This window comes from Lygodium microphyllum, chromosome 26, assembly GCF_053477565.2.
Source record: "Lygodium microphyllum isolate KBCC chromosome 26, Lygodium_microphyllum_v1.1.10, whole genome shotgun sequence".
NCBI lineage: Eukaryota > Viridiplantae > Streptophyta > Polypodiopsida > Schizaeales > Lygodiaceae > Lygodium > Lygodium microphyllum.
In genome coordinates, this window is record NC_141160.1 from 53,728,473 (window position 1) to 53,746,247 (window position 17,775).

The following is a 17,775-nucleotide window of genomic DNA, read 5'->3' on the forward strand; positions in this document are numbered from 1 at the left end:
TAGAGTTATCTTCCCTCTACTAGTTGAAGACCTTTGCCCATTGTATTACCACAGAGAAAAAACTTTGGACTCTTTGTATTGATGATTCTTCTTTCATGAGAGATCATGTGACCAAGATGAAGGACCTGCGGGATGAACTTGTATCACTTGGCAGGATGATTTGATTAGAGGACATGTGATGATTCTCATCACTCTTCTCTCCAAAGTATAATGTCTTCTATACCAGCTTCCTTACCTCCAAAGTTCAGAACTATTAAGCTAAAAAAAATGCATGACACATAAATCTTCATTAGCTCGTTAAAAGAGCCCCAAAATTCATAGATTACCAATGTTTTTGGATCCCATAAGCCAAAGCCCTAATTTTGTGAGGATCCACATTTATAGAAAGGAGGTTGCCCAGCTCCTTTGTTTATCCCTTCTTTTGCACGGTCAGCCATCGGTTCACTGTTGCCACACCATCATTAGTCCAAGATGCCCTATTTTCAGCTGGTTTCTTCGGCCACTGCCCTGTAGTTAGGCGACCTCTCCTTCAATTGGCGCCTTCATTGTAGTTGCTCTAGGTTGCTGCAATTGTTGCTACAATTGTTGTTGCAACTAGCCACTATGCTGTCGAGCACCCTAGATGACGACTTCCAGCCTGCGTTCGGCGTGACACCAAAATCATCCAAGAAGACCCCCGTGAAATCTTGAGGTAGGGCCAAAAGATCTCATGCATGTCTCTCTAAAAGGAGGCCAAAGTATTCTTGAGACTGAACCACATCATTGTGCATGTATATACTCCCCATGTAATGATGAAATTGGTTTTAGTGTGGTCTTCTGAAGCAAGGTGCACTTGATTGTATTGCAAAGGCCACCGAGTATCTGACTACACTTTGCCCGCTTGGTTTAACTTCCGGTGGCATTCCTCCATCATCTGGTGCTTCCTTCCGTCATCACCCTAATCCAGTGCTCACACTGAGTTGTGTGCAAGGACTGATCAGTCCTCATTATATCCAACATTCTCTTGGAGTTCACTTTAGATTGTTCTCTTTCATTCTCTTCTTTCATTGCAGTCTTTATCTTTCCTTCTCTCTTCGTGTTTGTGTTCTTCCATTGCATATTCTCACTTCGTGTTTGTGCTCTTCCATTTCATATTCTCCAAACATTACCTTTTGTTTTATATAAGCACGTTGTTGGTGCTAATAATTTGCAATTTACTTCCATCGCTCCCTCTTCACATGATAATTTAGGATCTCTTTGTTTTGCTTTCAATAGCTTAGGATTAGATTCTACACTTCATCATCCACATTAGGTTCACTTTCTTCAATGTCAAGTACCATAAGATTAGGACCTTTTGTTTCTATTTCTAGTTCATTTTCATTTTCAGTTCCAAATGTTAGCTACTCATAGGTACATGCCACTTTGTAACATGGTGCTTTGTTGTGAGAAATGCCAGAGGTACACACTGTACCTTATACATATTGCAAGTAAGCACACCTTTCTATCCTGGAATGGCTATGTTGGGTCTCCCCCTCTCTTCCCCTAGACATCTACTTAAGGCCACTCAAACGTATGGATATTCGTTCTCTGGTGATGTGCCTTTACACATTCCATGGGTCACTTAGATGGATTTTATCCTTGCTTATCATGTGCCTATCCATCCACTTGGGCTACTCAAGTGGTTGCCATGCCTATACATAGTCAATCCACACACACATGGATCTATTATGCACGCATCTTTGATGCATGGCAAACACTTTAGGGCAAACCTTGAAGTGTTCTCCAATCCCCCACCCTACCCGCCCTACTCATCACTCAACACACATACTCTAGTTACTACAACCAAGAGAATTTTAGCAACAAGGCCATTTTAATAGTCGAGCTTTACAACTTGCTCAAACCTCATGTCTTCGAGTCTTTGGTGTCAAACTCAGCACAAACCCTAGCATATCTTCACAGGCTTTCCATTGCCTAGTTTAGAACAAGAGAAGCCAAGGTAATGGCCAATGTTGCTCGTATCAAACCCAATGGTTTTTTGTAGCTCGTGGAGGCTACTCGTGGAGGGCGGTTTGGAAGCATCTTGGAGGATGACCTCGCTGAAGGTGATTCAAGGAGTTCTACTTGTCCACATAGCTTCAAGTTACAAGAGGATTGTGATGTTGATGCTCTTAGTGTGGAAAGCTTCGGTAGAGAGCTTGGTGTTTCTAGGCGAAGACTTTGAGTATGAGGGTGCCATGATATTAGATGTGGAAAGCTCTTCCTAGGAGTTATCCTCCCTCCCAGCATGGTAGACATCAAATTCATCAAAGAGTGAGTTGTAATGTGGCCATACGCTTATACATCGTGTACCATTGATTCTTGGCCATAGAGCTTGTGATACTATACCTTGTTTTCAAGTGACAAGAGTCTATGATTGATTGTATGAGAGTTTATTTATGAGATTTAGTTCTTTTGTCGTACTTGTTCTTCACTTGGTTTTCACCTTTTCCATGCTCGTGGATAGAAAAGGCTTGTTTGGTTACCATGGTTGAGACGGCTTTGTTCTTCTTGTAATAAGAGAGAGACAAGTTGGTCGAAACTATAGATGACTTGGTTGCCCATAGCTACCAACTGCAAAGTGGTAGTAAAATCTTGATATGATTCCGGTAAGCCATTAAGAGTGATTGAAACAATATGATATTTGGGATCACTTCATCAATATTTAGTAATTGCTCAATAAGATCTTTGATGCCGGTGAGATAGACATCCATGTTATCTCCTCCTTCCTTGCGAACGCCTTTCAATTGCTTCTGTAGGTAAGCAATAAGTTCTTCATTGTGCACTTGATACAATGATGCAAGCTGATCCCATGCATCCTCGGCTATATTGCATGATTGAATGTGTGGAATGATAGCTCTCTTCACGGATAAAGTGATAAAGGCATACGCTTGCGGTTCCATTATAGCGCCCAACATCTCTTCTATTTGTCATTCATCATTATTTGGGCATTTATACTCTCTCACTTCACTTGGAAATTATTATTTTATTACAGATTTCCACTCATGGCCAACAACAGTATATGCTTGGCGCTAATGACAAGCTTGACAACACCAATTACCCAATGTGAACTTACATGTTGTGACATGTTCTTCTCGCAAATAATTTATGGCATATTGTCAATGGTATTGAGCAAAGGCCGACTTTTCCAACACTGGCGCCACCTTTCGTCTCCACATCGAGAGGTGGCTCTCATAATGCTGAATCATCTTTCTCTTTCATATCGCCTCCTACTCCAGAGCAAATTTGATGGGAAAAAAAGAGGACAAGCGGCCAAAGAAAGCGAATTGTGGCATACACCCAAATTTCAGGTGCCTCAGAGGTGAAATTGGACAAAAGCTTGAGATTTTGCCTGAAAATTGAAGAGAATATAAATAACCTTAACATATGTTTTCATATCATATGTCTGTGTATGATGGTTGTGTGAAGATATGCTAGGGTTTGCACTGAGGAAACACAACATGCACGACCAAGACTAAAACACAAAGACTTAGAGAGAGACAAGCAAAACTCAAACCCTAAACGCAAAATGCAAAATGCCAAAATGCCGAAGGGGCAGAGCAATGCAGTGTCAGAGAGTGACGTCCATCGCAGGCAAATCCCAAATGTTGCGACCACCAGTCGGCCGAAGTGTCGGAGTGTAGGAAACACCAAATGTCGATCACCAAAGTGTCATGGAATTGAGGTAACAACAAGAGAGGGGTTTACTGATGTAGATGTCTTGTTGGACAACAAAAATACAGGTATTGCAGTCGTTGCCTGGTGGGAGAGATGGCATTAGTCTGTCGAGTGGCACCAAATGCTGAAAATGTAGGTTGATTAGATGCTATGATGATGTAGTAGATGGAGACCTCCAAACAACAAGGTGATGGTTGAAACAGGCTGCCTAGGGTTGGATAGTGATGGGCAGTAGTCGGTGATGGTTGGAGAGCAGATGGTAGGTGGCTGATGGGTGAAATCTGCACGGTAGAGTGAGAAACTTGCACAAAGCATGAGGTTGAATGGTGGGTAGCTTGTCTATTTATAGATGTTGAAGGGTGCCCCAAAAAATTAGGGTTTTGGGGGACCATTGAAACTCTCTTGAACTACGCATCGTTAATTAAGCATGTGGACTGTTTAAAAATGCTAATCAGCTGTAAAGCGTGTTTTAGCTCAACATCCCTTCTTAGGCCCAAAACTGAGCTTAAAAGGAGAGACTGGCAATGTTTATCCCAAGGCAGCCTACCCCAAAGCAGCCAGGGCATCGGACAAAGGGTACACGTTAGTTGCCTAGTGATCTACCAAGATTACAGAAACGATGGCTATCTTACCCCCAAGACAGTCTAAGTAGTCACCCCAGAGAGGACAAGGCATGGGACAAAGGGTGCTCGTCGGTTGCCCAAAGGCCTACCAAGCCCTACAAAGGCGAATACAATCACATCGAACTTTTTTTTTTCATTTTTTTGTGGTGAAAAGTTAATTTTAGGGAGTGGGAGCTGATTAAGTAAGAGTGACCTAGAAGATGGAAGTAGGGATGGTACATCCAACACATCACAAAACAGTACAAGCTTATCCAACTACTTGAGGATGTCGATGACGAGGGAAAGGTGATGAAGTATCATGTGAAGAAGTATGATAGTGTAATCCACCGGTGGAAATAACTTAGGATCCGTCCAATGGTGCTCTACACAATGGGATGTATAGTATGCTACGTGCTGAAGAATACTTATGTAATAGGTGCCACTTGGACAGTGTCCCTCGTGGGAAAATTGTTCACTTGCCCAAGCGCCCTAGTACAAAGATGATGAAATCATGTAATGCATAGGGGAAGGTACAACAGGGAGGAAAGGGCGACGTTGAAGACAAGTGCCGAAACCTGTAGAATACCAAGAGGGGTCAAATCCTTTAGGAGTAGTAAAGGAGATAGGTTGTTAAGACTGTCTGTGTGCCGCATATCCAGTAGCCGCCAAGACAAATGAAGCAAAGGCTGCAGCAGTGGGAGGCGTAGGCCCAGTGGATTGGCTAGTCCGAGTGCAGACAGTTGCAGCAGTCTTCGGTTGTTTTCTAGGAGGAAGACCTTGGGCCTTGGTACGACACTTCTCGTCCACATGGCCTAATCTCTCGCCGTGTGTGCAAAACCTATTTTTCTTAGGAATTTACTGACAAAGGGGTCGTGTTTCTTTGTTTTCGTTGGAGGAAGTGGTGTCATCCTTGTTTTGACTTGCCTTCACATCATGCGAGTTCTTGCCACTGTTGGTTTTCCCTCTCAAAGAAGAGGCAACCAACCCTCGCCTCTTTGAATGGATGTGTATGGAGGACTTCTTGTGGACTTGATCATGCAGCCTTGCGTAATGCGAGAATTGACACTCGAACTCATAGAAGGTTGGTAATCTAGGTAGTGAGATAATGTGCTGGATAAAATGGAAGTATTAGCCAGGCAACTTGTTGAAGAATGGGATGTGATTGTCATCTGACTTTGGGGAGCCAGTAGTAGCAAACTCGGCAAGTAACCACCGACATTCGGCCAACTTGACTTTCAAATCATCCCCTTTCTTAATAGAAAACTTTTGAAGCTCAAAATTGAGATTGATACATCGAGTGCAATCTTGAGCCACATAGGTTAATGAGATGACTCCAATGTTCAGATGCGAGAGGAAAATGTTGTAATTGAGACAGGAACTTAGGAAGCAACCCCTACATTGACTTGACGTTGGTTGTGGCATTGTGGGCTTTCCATTGACGGATGCGATCAGGGTGAGCTAATCGAGGGTCCTCGGCATTTGCTTGGTACTAACGATGAGGGCCCAAAGTCCTTGAGATTTGAGCACTTGTTGCATGAAGTTGGATCAAGTGGTGTAATTCGACCCGTTAAAACGAGTCTTATCTGTAAAGGCATTATTGACAGTGGCAACAAGAGTGGTAGTGCTAGGAGATGGAAGTATGTAGTGGAGGTACTGTGGATAGGGAGGATAGGGAGATAGTGGAATACACTTGGGAAGTAATTCCAGAGTGCCCACCATGCATACAAGAAGTGTAAATAGTGGATCCAAATGTGGGCAAGGGCGGATGGGGTATGGGCATGGTAACCACATGTGGAGCCCAAGATGGACGGATGGGAACTGTTGGAGAGCGTGGGTACCGGAAGCGTGAAGATTTGCAGCAGGGGAAAGGTGCAGGTGAGTGAGAGTGAGAGTGACGAGCTGATTTAGGTGTACCAACAACATGTTGGTACACAAAGAATAAAATGTATTTATACTTGGGGCTCGTAAGGGTGCATTCACATGTACAACATAACAATACACATGTAAAAATACACGGAGGTGAATAAAGGACCTTTACATCCCAACAACCTCCCACTTAAAGGTTCGGAGTGAACCTTTAACCAACTCCCACTAGTCGTATGCAATGCTCATGCTGAGCCTTGCCTAGACTTTTAGTGAGAACATCTGCAGGGTTGTCCTGTGTTTTGATCTTGGTCAATGTGATTAGACCATCCTCTAGAATCTGTCTGATAAAGTGATATCGCACATCAATATGCTTTGTGCGTGAATGATACATGGCATTTTTAGCCGGATACACAGCACTCTGGCTATCACATCCCAACACTGGAGTACTTATAGACATGCCGAGATCCTCCGCAAGTTTGCTCAACCATATAGCTTCCTTAGAAGCTTCAGTAGCTGATATGTATTCAGCTTCAGTAGTACTCAGTGCTACGATGTTCTGCAACCTGGAGCACCAAGAGACGGCCCCTCCAACAACTGTAAAGACATACCCGCTAGTGGACCTGCGAGTGTCTAAGTCACCTGCCATGTCTGCATCACAATAACCCTGCAGATTAAGTGCACCCTGCCCATAGCAAATACATTTTCTTTGTGTACCCTTTAGATATCTAAGAATACACTTGACAGCCTCCCAATGTGGTTTGCCAGGATTTGACAAAAACCTGCTGATAACTCCCACTGCATGAGCAATGTCTGGACGAGTAGCCACCATAGCATACATAAGAGAGCCACAAGCTGATGCATAAGGGACTCCCTTCATAGCATTGGCTTCCATGTAGATCTCCTCATCAATGTCACCATGCAGAAAAGTTGTTTTCACATCCATTTGGTACAGCTCTAAATCCAATACAGCAGTGAGAGTAAAAAGCACACGTAGTGTGGTCGTCTTCACGACAGGTGAGAAGACCTCCTGGAAGTCAATCCCTTCCTTCTGTGCATACCCTTTGGCAACCAATCTTGCCTTGTACTTGGGTTTCCCATCAACTGTCTTTACTTTGTACTTTGTAAACCCATTTGTTTGGAAGAGGCTTTCTTCCTTTGGGCAACGACACAAGATCCCAAGTATCATTAGCATACAGAGATTTAATCTCTTCCTGCATAGCTAGCTCCCACTTATTGCTGAATTTGCATGACTTGGCCTCTTTATATGTCAGAGGCTCACCCTCATCAGTAAGCATCACATAATGCAAAGAGGGGTCATACCTATGTGGCTGCCTTCTTAGGCGTGTAGACCTGCGTACCCAATGATCTACATTCTCAGGAATCGGATCTACATCTGGAGGCATGTTATTTTCAGCATTTATTGGCTGCTGTAAGCCATTTTCAGCATGCTGTTCATGCTGTACAGCACCTTCATTTTCATTTCCAGCACCTGCATTTTCATAATCAGCAAGTCTATCTTGTTGTCCATGACCTCCCTGTGCTATTTGCTGTCCATCATCATCTGGCTCAAAGATAACTGGCTGATCATCAGTTTCAGCCTGTGGTACAGCACCATGAGGCTCATCATATGAAGTAATAGGTGGCTGCAAATTCTGAAATTTGACCTTTTTCATGTCTTCATTAGAGGCTAAAGTACTTTTCAGCAACTTTGCCTCATTAAACACAACATTACGGCTGCGAACAATTTTCTTAGACTGAGGTAGCCACACTCTATAGCCAAATTCACCCTCATCACCATAGCCCATGAAAATGCCTTTGGTGGATTTCGGGTCAAGTTTATTCCTCAGCTCATTTCTAACATGCACAAAAGCATCATAGCCAAATATTTGTAAATGGTCATATGAGGCCGGTTTGCTAGACCAAACCTCCTCAGGGATGCCATTATTTAAGGACCTGTTTGGAGAGCGGTTGCAAATGTGAACCGCGGTTTTAAGTGCCTCTCCCCAAAATTCATGAGGGAGATTAGCAGTGGACAGCATGCACCGCACTCTCTCACATAGGGTCCTATTGTATCTTTCAGCCACACCATTTGAAGAAGGGCTGTAAGGGGCTGTAAGCTCCCTCTTGATTCCATGCAAGTCACAAAAGGACTTAAATTCATTAGATGTGAACTCACCCCCATTATCAGTTCTCAAGCATTTCAGCTTTCTACTTGTCTGAGTGGTCACAAATGCATGAAAGTTTTAAAAACAGTAAACACTTCACTTTTCTTTTTCAACAAATAAACCCAAATCTTCCTGGAACAATCATCAATAAAGGAGGCAAAGTATGCAGCACCACCCAACGATTTCACAGGCATGCTACATACATCAGAATGCACTAAGTCCAAGACATTTGACTTACGGGAGACACCAGAGTAAAATGAAATTTTCATTTGCTTTCCAAATTGGCAATCATTACAAAAATCAAGTTTAGAGCCTTTTCCATCAACCCTCTTCAAAGAGGTAAGGACATCAAGTCCTTTCTGGCTCATATGGCCTAATCTCTTATGCCATAACTCCAAATGACAGCCAATTTCAGCAATTGCAAGAAACTTGCCATTCAAAGCTTTGCAGTGCAAACAATACAAAGTGCCCTTGTTGGTTCCTTTAGCAATCAACATGGAACCCCTTTTTAATTTCCACAAACCACCACCAAACAGTGTGGTGTAACCATGCAAGTCAAGCTGTCCAACAGATAGTAAACTCTTCTTGATGCCAGGCACATATCTGACATCTTTCAACACAAGTTCTTGCCCATTATCCAAAGACAAGTGTATGGTGCCAATCCCATCAATGCTGCAAGCATGATTATTTCCAAGGTAAACCTTGCCATAACAGCCTGCATCAAAAGTAGCAAAGCACTCCAAGCATGGAGTCACATGGAAAGAGGCACCAGAGTCTACAATCCAAGTCTGAGTGACACCATCATCAATTGACAAAAGTGCATCAATCACATCAGCCTTGGTGATCTACATATCCTGCATGTGACATACAAGGGCATCATAATCCACTGCACATAATACATGAGGCTCTGCATCCGAGAGCTCCTCTATGACAACACTGGAGGCCACATTGGCCTTTTCCTTGCCTTTGCCTGCCTCAGATGCATCTATCTTTTCCTCTTTCTTCTTTTTGTCTCCTGCATTCTTCTTTCTCTCTTGTTCCTTCTTGTAATACCCGCAATCAGGCTTCTTGTGGCCCTTCCGACCACACTGATAGCATGTAACATCACTCTTTTCTTTTCCTTTGCTCTTGCTCCTGCTTCTCTGTCCAGCATTTGCATTTTTCTTTTCAGCCCTGCCTCTACCATTATAAGCTGAGTTGCCGCCTTCTCCACTAGACTTACGTCTAATTTCTTCATTCAAGATTGAACCCCTCACACCATCATATGTGAGATTGGGGTTATTACTGAGAGAAACAACCAAAGTCTCCCAAGAGTCAGGCAATGTCATGATAAAAAAGATCGCCGTCAACTTATCATCAAAATCCAAATTAGCATCCTTGAGCTGATTTAAAATACTAGTAAAAGCGCTCAAGTGCTCAGCTGCAGACTTGAACTCATCCAGCTGCATATTCACCAACTTGCACATTAAATGCACCTGATTAACGAGTGTGGTGATCTCATAGGTAGTCTTCAACTTCTCCCATATTGCATGACCAGTGTCTAAACCCTTAATATTTGTCAAAATGTCATCAGTGACACCCATCTTTATATAAGCCACAGCCTTTTTATTGACTTTGGCCCAATCTGCCTCAGACATTAGTGCGGGTTTATCCTTCTGCAAAGCATCCTCACAATCCTTTAAGAACAATATGCCCTGCATACGATCTTTCCAAAGATCAAAACCTTGACCATCAAACCGCTTGATTTCCATCAAACTCTTAATGTCAGAACTGGAAGAAGTTGCAGCCATTTTTATCACAAACACAAGTGTAAGTGCACTATTCTGAAAGAGCACAAGCTGAACCAGCAAATACACTGCTGTTCTTGCCCAAGCAGCAATAATCCTTTGCTGTTTTTACATAAACCAGCCGCCGCACAGACAAATAATGCAGAAATTTATCAAATTCTGCATAAAATCCCAAATTTCCAGGTCCAAATGTGCGCAAATGTCAGCCAAACTGACTCAGCTGAGCAAAATTACATCAATACATGAAAAACCCCAATTTTTATTGGTCCAATGCCAAGAAATTTTACTCGGATGAGCAAAATTTCAACAAATTTGGCAAAATCCCCAAATTAATTGAGGTTAATGAGCACAATGTCTGCAATTTCTGACATAGATGTCACTGTCGAGCATAAACAGCATCAAATCTGGGAAAAGCCCCAAATTTCCAGGCTCAAATTTGCACAAATCTGAAAACTATGCTTCCACGTGCGAACCCCCGTCAGTAAGGGGCTGCTTGCAGGAAATTAAAAAAAATGAAGAAAAAATGCCTGAAAAAAGTGACGAATTTGCTGCCGTTGACCAGCCGCCTGCTGTCGTGACCTGGAAACTGCCGCCTGATGCCGTGGAAGCTGTCGCCAGCCCGTCGGCTGTTGTCGCCTGATCAAACACGACCTGTCCTGCTGCCGCCTGATGAAAAACGACCTGTCCTGCTGCCGCCTGATAAAAAATGACCTGTCCCAGGTCAAAAACGACCTGTCGCCTGACTGAATCTGCTGTCGCTTGTCAAAAACGACCTGTCCTGCTGCCGCCAGGTCAAAAAACGACCTGTCCCTGCCTGCCAGGTCAAAAACGACCTGTCGCCTGACTGAATCTGTTGTCGCCTGTAAAAACGACTTGTCTTGCTGCCGCCAGGTCAAGAAACGACCTGTCCCTGCCTGCCTGCCTGCGAGGTCAAAAACGACCTGTCGATTTTGTGCGAGCGAAACATTGGAGATGTCTCACCCGGACTCCGAGGAGCGCGAGCACCTTAGCCGAAGCTCTGATACCAGTTGTTGGAGAGCGCAGGTAGCGGAAGCGTGAAGATTTGCAGCAAGGGAAACGTGCAGGTGAGTGAGAGTGAGAGTGACGAGCTGATTTAGGTGTACCAGCAACGTGTTGGTACACAAAGAATAAAATGTATTTATACTTAGGGCCCGTAAGGGTGCATTCACATGTACAACATAACAATACACGTGTAAAATACACGGAGGTGAATAAATGACCTTTACATCCCAACAGGAACAGGGGGAGTAGTGCGTCGGAATGACCCAAGGGATGTGTAACAACATGCGGAAATTCCTACCGACACGCCGTTGGATTGATGCAGTAATACCTCAGGAGTGGCTTGGCGATCCGGTACGAGAGCCCCAGTAGAGCTCGGGGAGGTATGGGCCGCTAAGTTTTCACCGACAGATACCCCCCTACAGGTGGCAGGTAGAGCGGGAGGCGCCCCGCATGGGACCTTCTTCACCGTTGAGGGGGGGGGGGGCGTCTGACCCTTGATAGAGGGGCAGCAGGATGAGGGGATAGCTGTCCTCTCCTGGAGGAGAATTCAGGTGGTGGGCCTTCAAGGGAAGACATGGCGACTGGACCCCTATGTTTTCTGGGTGGAGCTCCGAGAGTGGCGCCTCTGGATTTGGGAGGGCAGACCACTTGATGAGCTGGAGTGGGATCCAGGAGAGTGGATATGGCCGGCCACTGCGGTCACCAAGAAGCCACCGAGGTTCTTGGAGTACATAGCTAGGATTGGCAGACACGTGCTGACGCAGGAGGACATGGACTGGGCGCCGTCACATAGTAGGTACTGGGCGGAGCACAGCATCACGGATGTTTTCCGACAGACTTTCGGGCTCCGCCTATGGGACAACTAGTGACCGGGGAGGGTATCGTACTTCGTATGGTTGGTGGCACATGGAGCCCTGGGGGTAGGGAGTTGGTTAGCCTAGATGCAAAAGGATGGAGGATGTAAACGCTGCACATAGTAGCTTTTGGAAACTCCAAAGCACTGCCTCTGGTCGTGTGAGGCAGTGCAACTAGTGTGAAGAGGAGCATGCCGTATCCTCCGCCGCATAGCACCCAGCCTTGGATGTATCTCATGGGGAGCTTTCTGCTGGTAGACAGTCAGCTAGGGTCGTCACCTTTTGTATGAGGCTAGGATGCAGGATACGATCTTCCTTATTGAGATTGGGTTGTGCGCAGTAGCCAGCTTGGAGGCTCTACCCATCCGCCAGGTATTGGAGCCCACAGCAGACCGCTCTGAGGTATGGCAGATCATAGGAAGTCTCACTGGATGGCATATCTGGAAGGCGAGGTATCAGGAGGTTTTTGGAGGAGAGAGACTTTCTGTACAGGTGACCTTGGCAGAGCTTTGGACCTCCATCATCCACTCCCTTCGCGGCCGATGGGACTAGGTGCAGAGCGAGTCTCGAGCTCGTCAGGAGCTCCGTCTTCACTTCATGCGCACTTGGGGCTGTCAGGACTTGTTTTTTGTGATGCAGGCAGGAAATGGCGATACGCCCCCCCTCCATGGCTTCTTGCCCCCATCCCTCCTAGACCGCCCTAAGACGCTTGTATACCTGATATTTTTGTGACTCTGTATCAGCTCCAGCTAGTGTGTTGAGCAAGAGCACTTCTTTGTATTCAGGGTTTTTTCTGAAGTAATATAATTAGCCACATTTTATTTGCAAAAAAAAAGGGATGTGTAATGACAGTTCATAAGCAGAGGATGGATATCCTTGTGTCTAAAAGGTCGTGTGGGGGGTTTATGAGTGCTCAAGGGTAGTGAGAGAGATTCCCATCATGGCCATTCCAAAGTGGAAGGATGTGGTAAAATGGGGGTAGGTGAAAGATACAGTGTTGAAGGGTAGCATTCCTTCTAATGATGCACCAAGAGGTGGAGAGAATGGAGGGTAGGTAGATGGTGGGATAGAGAAATAGAAAGTGTTAGGAGCGAAGATAGATCCAACCGTTAGTGTGCTTTGAGCGGAAATGGAATGTAATCCAAGATTTTGGAATGAAGATGTCAGTAAATTAGAATGTGAAGAAGATAGTGGTGGGATGGGAGGGAGTTGAGAAGTGTGGTTTACGTGCTCAAATGAAATAGATAGTAGAGATATATCTGATGAAGGGTGTTTGCTTTGAGAGCCTCCTCTATTAAAGTTAACATAGTGAAAATCATCCGGCTCTTGCATACCAAAAGGAGAAACAAGGGAGGTTTTTGGCTCATATGGCTCAAAAGGGTTATACGAATTTGACATAAGGCTTGGTTGAGATGAATGAGATGGATTGCGAGATGCGGTGAATGTTGTGGTTCCTCCAAGATTAGAGAGATGGTTAGTCTCACCAATTGGTCTAGACGGAGTAGTAGCATTCATTGGAGGAGTGTAAACCAAACTATATGTGAAGCACAAGTATTCAAACTCTTCATTTGTAAGATGACTAAAACAAGAAGAAGAAGAAGATGGCAATGATAAAGGTGTGTCTTGAGATCATAATGCCTTCTCAAAGCCTCCAATGATGGAGAAGCTTGATAGGGTGTCGTAGGATCCTTAGAAGGTGCATTGAGAAAACACAGCATGTACGACCAAGACTAAACACAAAGACTCAGACAGAGACGAGCAAAACTCAAACTCTAAATGCAAAATGCAAAACACAAAACAGAGACAAACACAGAGAGAATAAACTTTGAAGTGAATGAATGTAAGAGTGTACAGAATGCCCAAGGGTAGAGAAATGGAGTGTCGAAGAGTGATGTCCACCAGAGACGGATCTCAAGTGTCGTGACCACCAATTGAAGTGTTGGAGTGCAAGAAACATCAAATGCTGTTCACTTGAGTGTCAGGGAATTGAGGCGACAACAGGAGAGGTGTTTGCTGATGGAGATGGCTTGTTGGACAATAGAAACGCAGGTATTGCAATAGTTGCATGGTGGGAGAGATGGTAGTAGCCTATCTCTTGGCACTAGATGCTGAAAACGCAGGCTGATCAGGTGCTATGAAGACACAACAGATGGAGACCTCCAAACAGCGGGCCGATTGTTGAAAACAGGCTGCTTAGGGTTGGATAGTGTGATGGGCTGTAGTTGATGATGGTTGGACGGCACATGGTAGGTGGTTGATGGTTGAAATCTGCACAGTAGAGTGAGAAACCTCCACAAAAGGATGAGGCTGAATGGTGGGCCCCAAAAAATTAGGGTTTTGGGGGCCAACTGAAGCTCTCTCGAACTGTGCACCAAATTTGTGTTTTTCTTTTGGGGCTGTTTAAAAATGCTTATTAGTCGTAAAGCGTGTTTTAGCTTAACAAGTTGCAGAAGAGATGGAGAATTAGAAGAATGTGATGAGCGGAGTCAAAGATGCAAGCAGCAGATACGGCTAGGGGCTAGGGGCTGCTAGGAGAACAGTGCATATCTTTATTGTTATTTTTGGGCCCCTTTTTTTGGTTTTTTTTTTGTGGGGGAGGGGGCTGGGGTAAGGGGGAGAAGGCTAGATAAAAATGTAGATACGTGATCAGCAAGGTGCAGGGTGTCATTGCAGATGCGAGTGCAGAAAAAGGAGGGGCGAAAGGGCGGGGGGGGGGGGTTTTAGGGGGACAAGGCTAGATAAAAATGTAGATATGTGATGGGCAAGGTGCAGGGTGTCATTGCAGATGTGAGTGAAGGAGGGCAGTTGGCTACACTGGAACTTGATTGTTTACCCATGATATTAATAATTCATGTGTGAAGGTTTGTTTATGAGCCTTTATAATGGTTAATCTTATTTCTCTGTAGGACAGCAGTGAGGATGGCCTTGACAATAAAACTCTGATTTCAGCTTTCACACAAGCGGGACTTCATCCAGGAAGCAATACCAAGCTTCAATTTTTCAACCCATGCAAAGTAAGCACTATTGACTGCTCACATATGTTTAGGAAAAGCTGTGGCAAAACCTGATATTTATTGTGGCAGATGGCTTAATCTGTGTGAAAGTTCGGGGTGTTCCTCCATCTACATGATACTATTAGTTTAGCCTCATCTAAAGTCTCAAGTAAATTGAGTGCTGCAAATTTGATCGAAGTTCAGTTTCATATACTTGAGTTTTTTGATGACATTGCTGACTTTGCCTCTAGGTTGTTAGTGCCTTACAAAAGATTTAGCAATGCTCTCCTTCACACCCATTATGAGGTCCTTAAGTGAAACACTAGAACAAATGTAAACAGACATGTCTGTTGATAGAAAGTCAATACCTTCTGGTGTGCTTTTGTTAAAGAGCTTGAAAAGCAGATGAAGCTAGACAAGCTTTACTGGTCAGTGGTCTGGATTGCTGTGCAGAAGCTTCTCTGCCAAAGAATTCAGAACCACATGTATTGCAAAAATTTTAAAATAATGATGCCACTCTTCCTGTATTTCCATTAAGAAATGGGGAAGATCTGAATATAAGAAATGGGTTTTATTCTCATTAAAGGTACAAAAGCTTAAGTACCATGGAAAAAACTTTACCCTTGTTTGTAGAGATTACTCAAATGGCAACCAGTGATTGTGCCAGTAAATGCGTCTGCCAAAAAAAATGAAATAAAGCATCTTGCACTTACACATCTGAAGTGCCTCTCTTGGCTTAACAGTGTTAGATCACCTTGATGGCAATGGTGTAGCTGTTCAAGTCCATTTCCTTTTTCATAGATCAATATGGTGAGTAAGTTCATGACTGTTTAGGACATAGGTCTGATGGTTGGTTGGGTTTTGCTTCCAGGTTCATGAAGTTTTTGATTCCATTTTAGAGCTGGGTGATGCAACAGGTCTCTATTCAGAGGCATCCTTACTTGTCAGTCAGCTTCGTGCACGCCTACGGAAAGTGGCAGCATTTGTAGCACACCAGGGACGGCCACGGGTGCTTTTACTTCAGGGGTTAAATCCCCTTTTCCTGGGGGGACACTGGATACCTGAACTGGAGGAACTAGCAGGTGGATATGATGCTTTGCAGAAACCAGGCTCCACTGTAGAGATGCTACACTGGCAGCGCATTATTTCATATGCCCCTGAAGTTCTGGTTCTTGCTCCATGCATGTCAAGCATCGAGCAAACATTGTCGCAGGTTATTGGTGTTCCTTTCTGATGTTGCAGAATGTGAATCTTTTGAGACTGTTTTATGCAGGGAGCTTTTGATATAGAATACAATGTTATAGTATTTTTCTCATAAATGACTGATTAATCTGTCTTATGCTGGATTGCCTTGAGATGTATTTCTACTGCCAGTAGACTTGTGATTTGATCATAACTCAACATAGATCTGCCAAAAAACAGCCATTTGCCAGCGGAAGTGGGCACACCATACATGCATACATACATACATACATACATACATACATATATACATACTTATGCAATGTGTGCATGTGCATGGATGCATATGTATGAATTTGTCTACCCTTGCACATGCTTATATTTGCTTGTTGGTATGTTAAAAGCTTGTGATCTGCTCTGCAAGTTGCCAATTTTAATATGAACTTTTTTCTGCATAATGACAGTTTAGTTTGGTCCATGCATGGGAATGGCACATACTGCATGCCTTTTGAACTTACCTTCTAACACAGGTTTTAGTAGGGCCTTACTCTCTGTAATTGTTGTTACAGGTTGAATTGTTAGCTAGATTACACGGGTTTTGGTCTATCCCAGCCGTTGAGTCTGGTCGAGTGTACATCTGTGAACATGCTTGTTTTAGTTCTCCAGGGCCGAGAATGGTTAATGGTGTTGAACTACTGGCATCTATCCTACATCCTTTTGTGACATTGGGAATACAGGTGCAAGAAACAGCTTGGAAGCTACATCTGAATTATGGTCAACGTTGTAGCCCACAGGACTTGCCCAAACACTTCAAGCCATGCTTGTGAAGCTTAGTCATTGGGCTTTGCTTATTCTTTCTTGCTGGCAGCTTTCAAAAGCTACTGACCAGGAATGTTCACTTTGTACCATATCAGTGATTTTTTGAAAGATAGCACCACATATTCAAGATCAGCAGTTGATGACAGCTCCCTGTAGGGGGTGAGTTTTAGCTTTTAGGATTAGCATGAATATAGCTGAAAATGTTATATGCTCTTGGATTGTCTTTGGAAGCTTGAAGCTTTCAAGACTTTCAAAATGAGCCATTCTTTCTGACAACAAATTGAGTTGGCAACTGCACAGTTTTGTCTCTCTGCAGTGTACTTCTGTATCACAAAAGCTACTCACCAATTGTATTTTGAAATAATACAAATACTTGAAGCGAAGAGTCTGCTAAAGCTGTATTATTTTGGTCCCGCAAAGAACTGTTCTTCTTGCAGCTTGTTTTTCCGTTATGTGAGTTGTGTTTTGTGTCATGTTTTATATTTCGTCTCAATGTTTGAGCTTTCAAGAACTGCATATGGAAGGATGTGCAGATCTGCAGTTTCCTGAAGGATTGGCGAGATGCCACAATGATCTTACATTTGCATGGCCATTGTCTTTTATCAATTCCTTTCTAAGAGATGTTGCTATAGATTTCCTCTATCCTTTTCTTTCCATTTGAGATCAAAGAGCTAATTGCTTACACTTATCAGTGGCACCCCAAGGGGCCCCATGCTGGGGATCTACAGATCTAAGTAAAGAGAACTTGAGATAAAAAAAAGTGCCTCTGTGTGTCTGTCTGTGCGTGCATG

The 17,775-nt window shown here is 43.9% G+C and overlaps 1 protein-coding gene across 2 annotated transcripts in view; it reads left to right on the forward strand.

The window, feature by feature from the left end:
* The window catches only part of LOC148013279 (uncharacterized), a 56,071-nt gene extending 38,679 nt beyond the window's left edge, over positions 1-17,392 (forward strand). For both annotated transcript variants that reach the window (XM_087668191.1, XM_087668192.1), the window contains 3 exons: positions 14,897-15,004; positions 15,855-16,196; positions 16,735-17,392. In XM_087668191.1, the coding sequence (XP_087524317.1) occupies positions 14,897-15,004; positions 15,855-16,196; positions 16,735-16,992 (708 nt within the window). In that variant the 3' untranslated portion in view covers positions 16,993-17,392. The remainder of the gene's footprint in view (positions 1-14,896; positions 15,005-15,854; positions 16,197-16,734) is intronic.
* Positions 17,393-17,775: the final 383 nt, after the last annotated feature.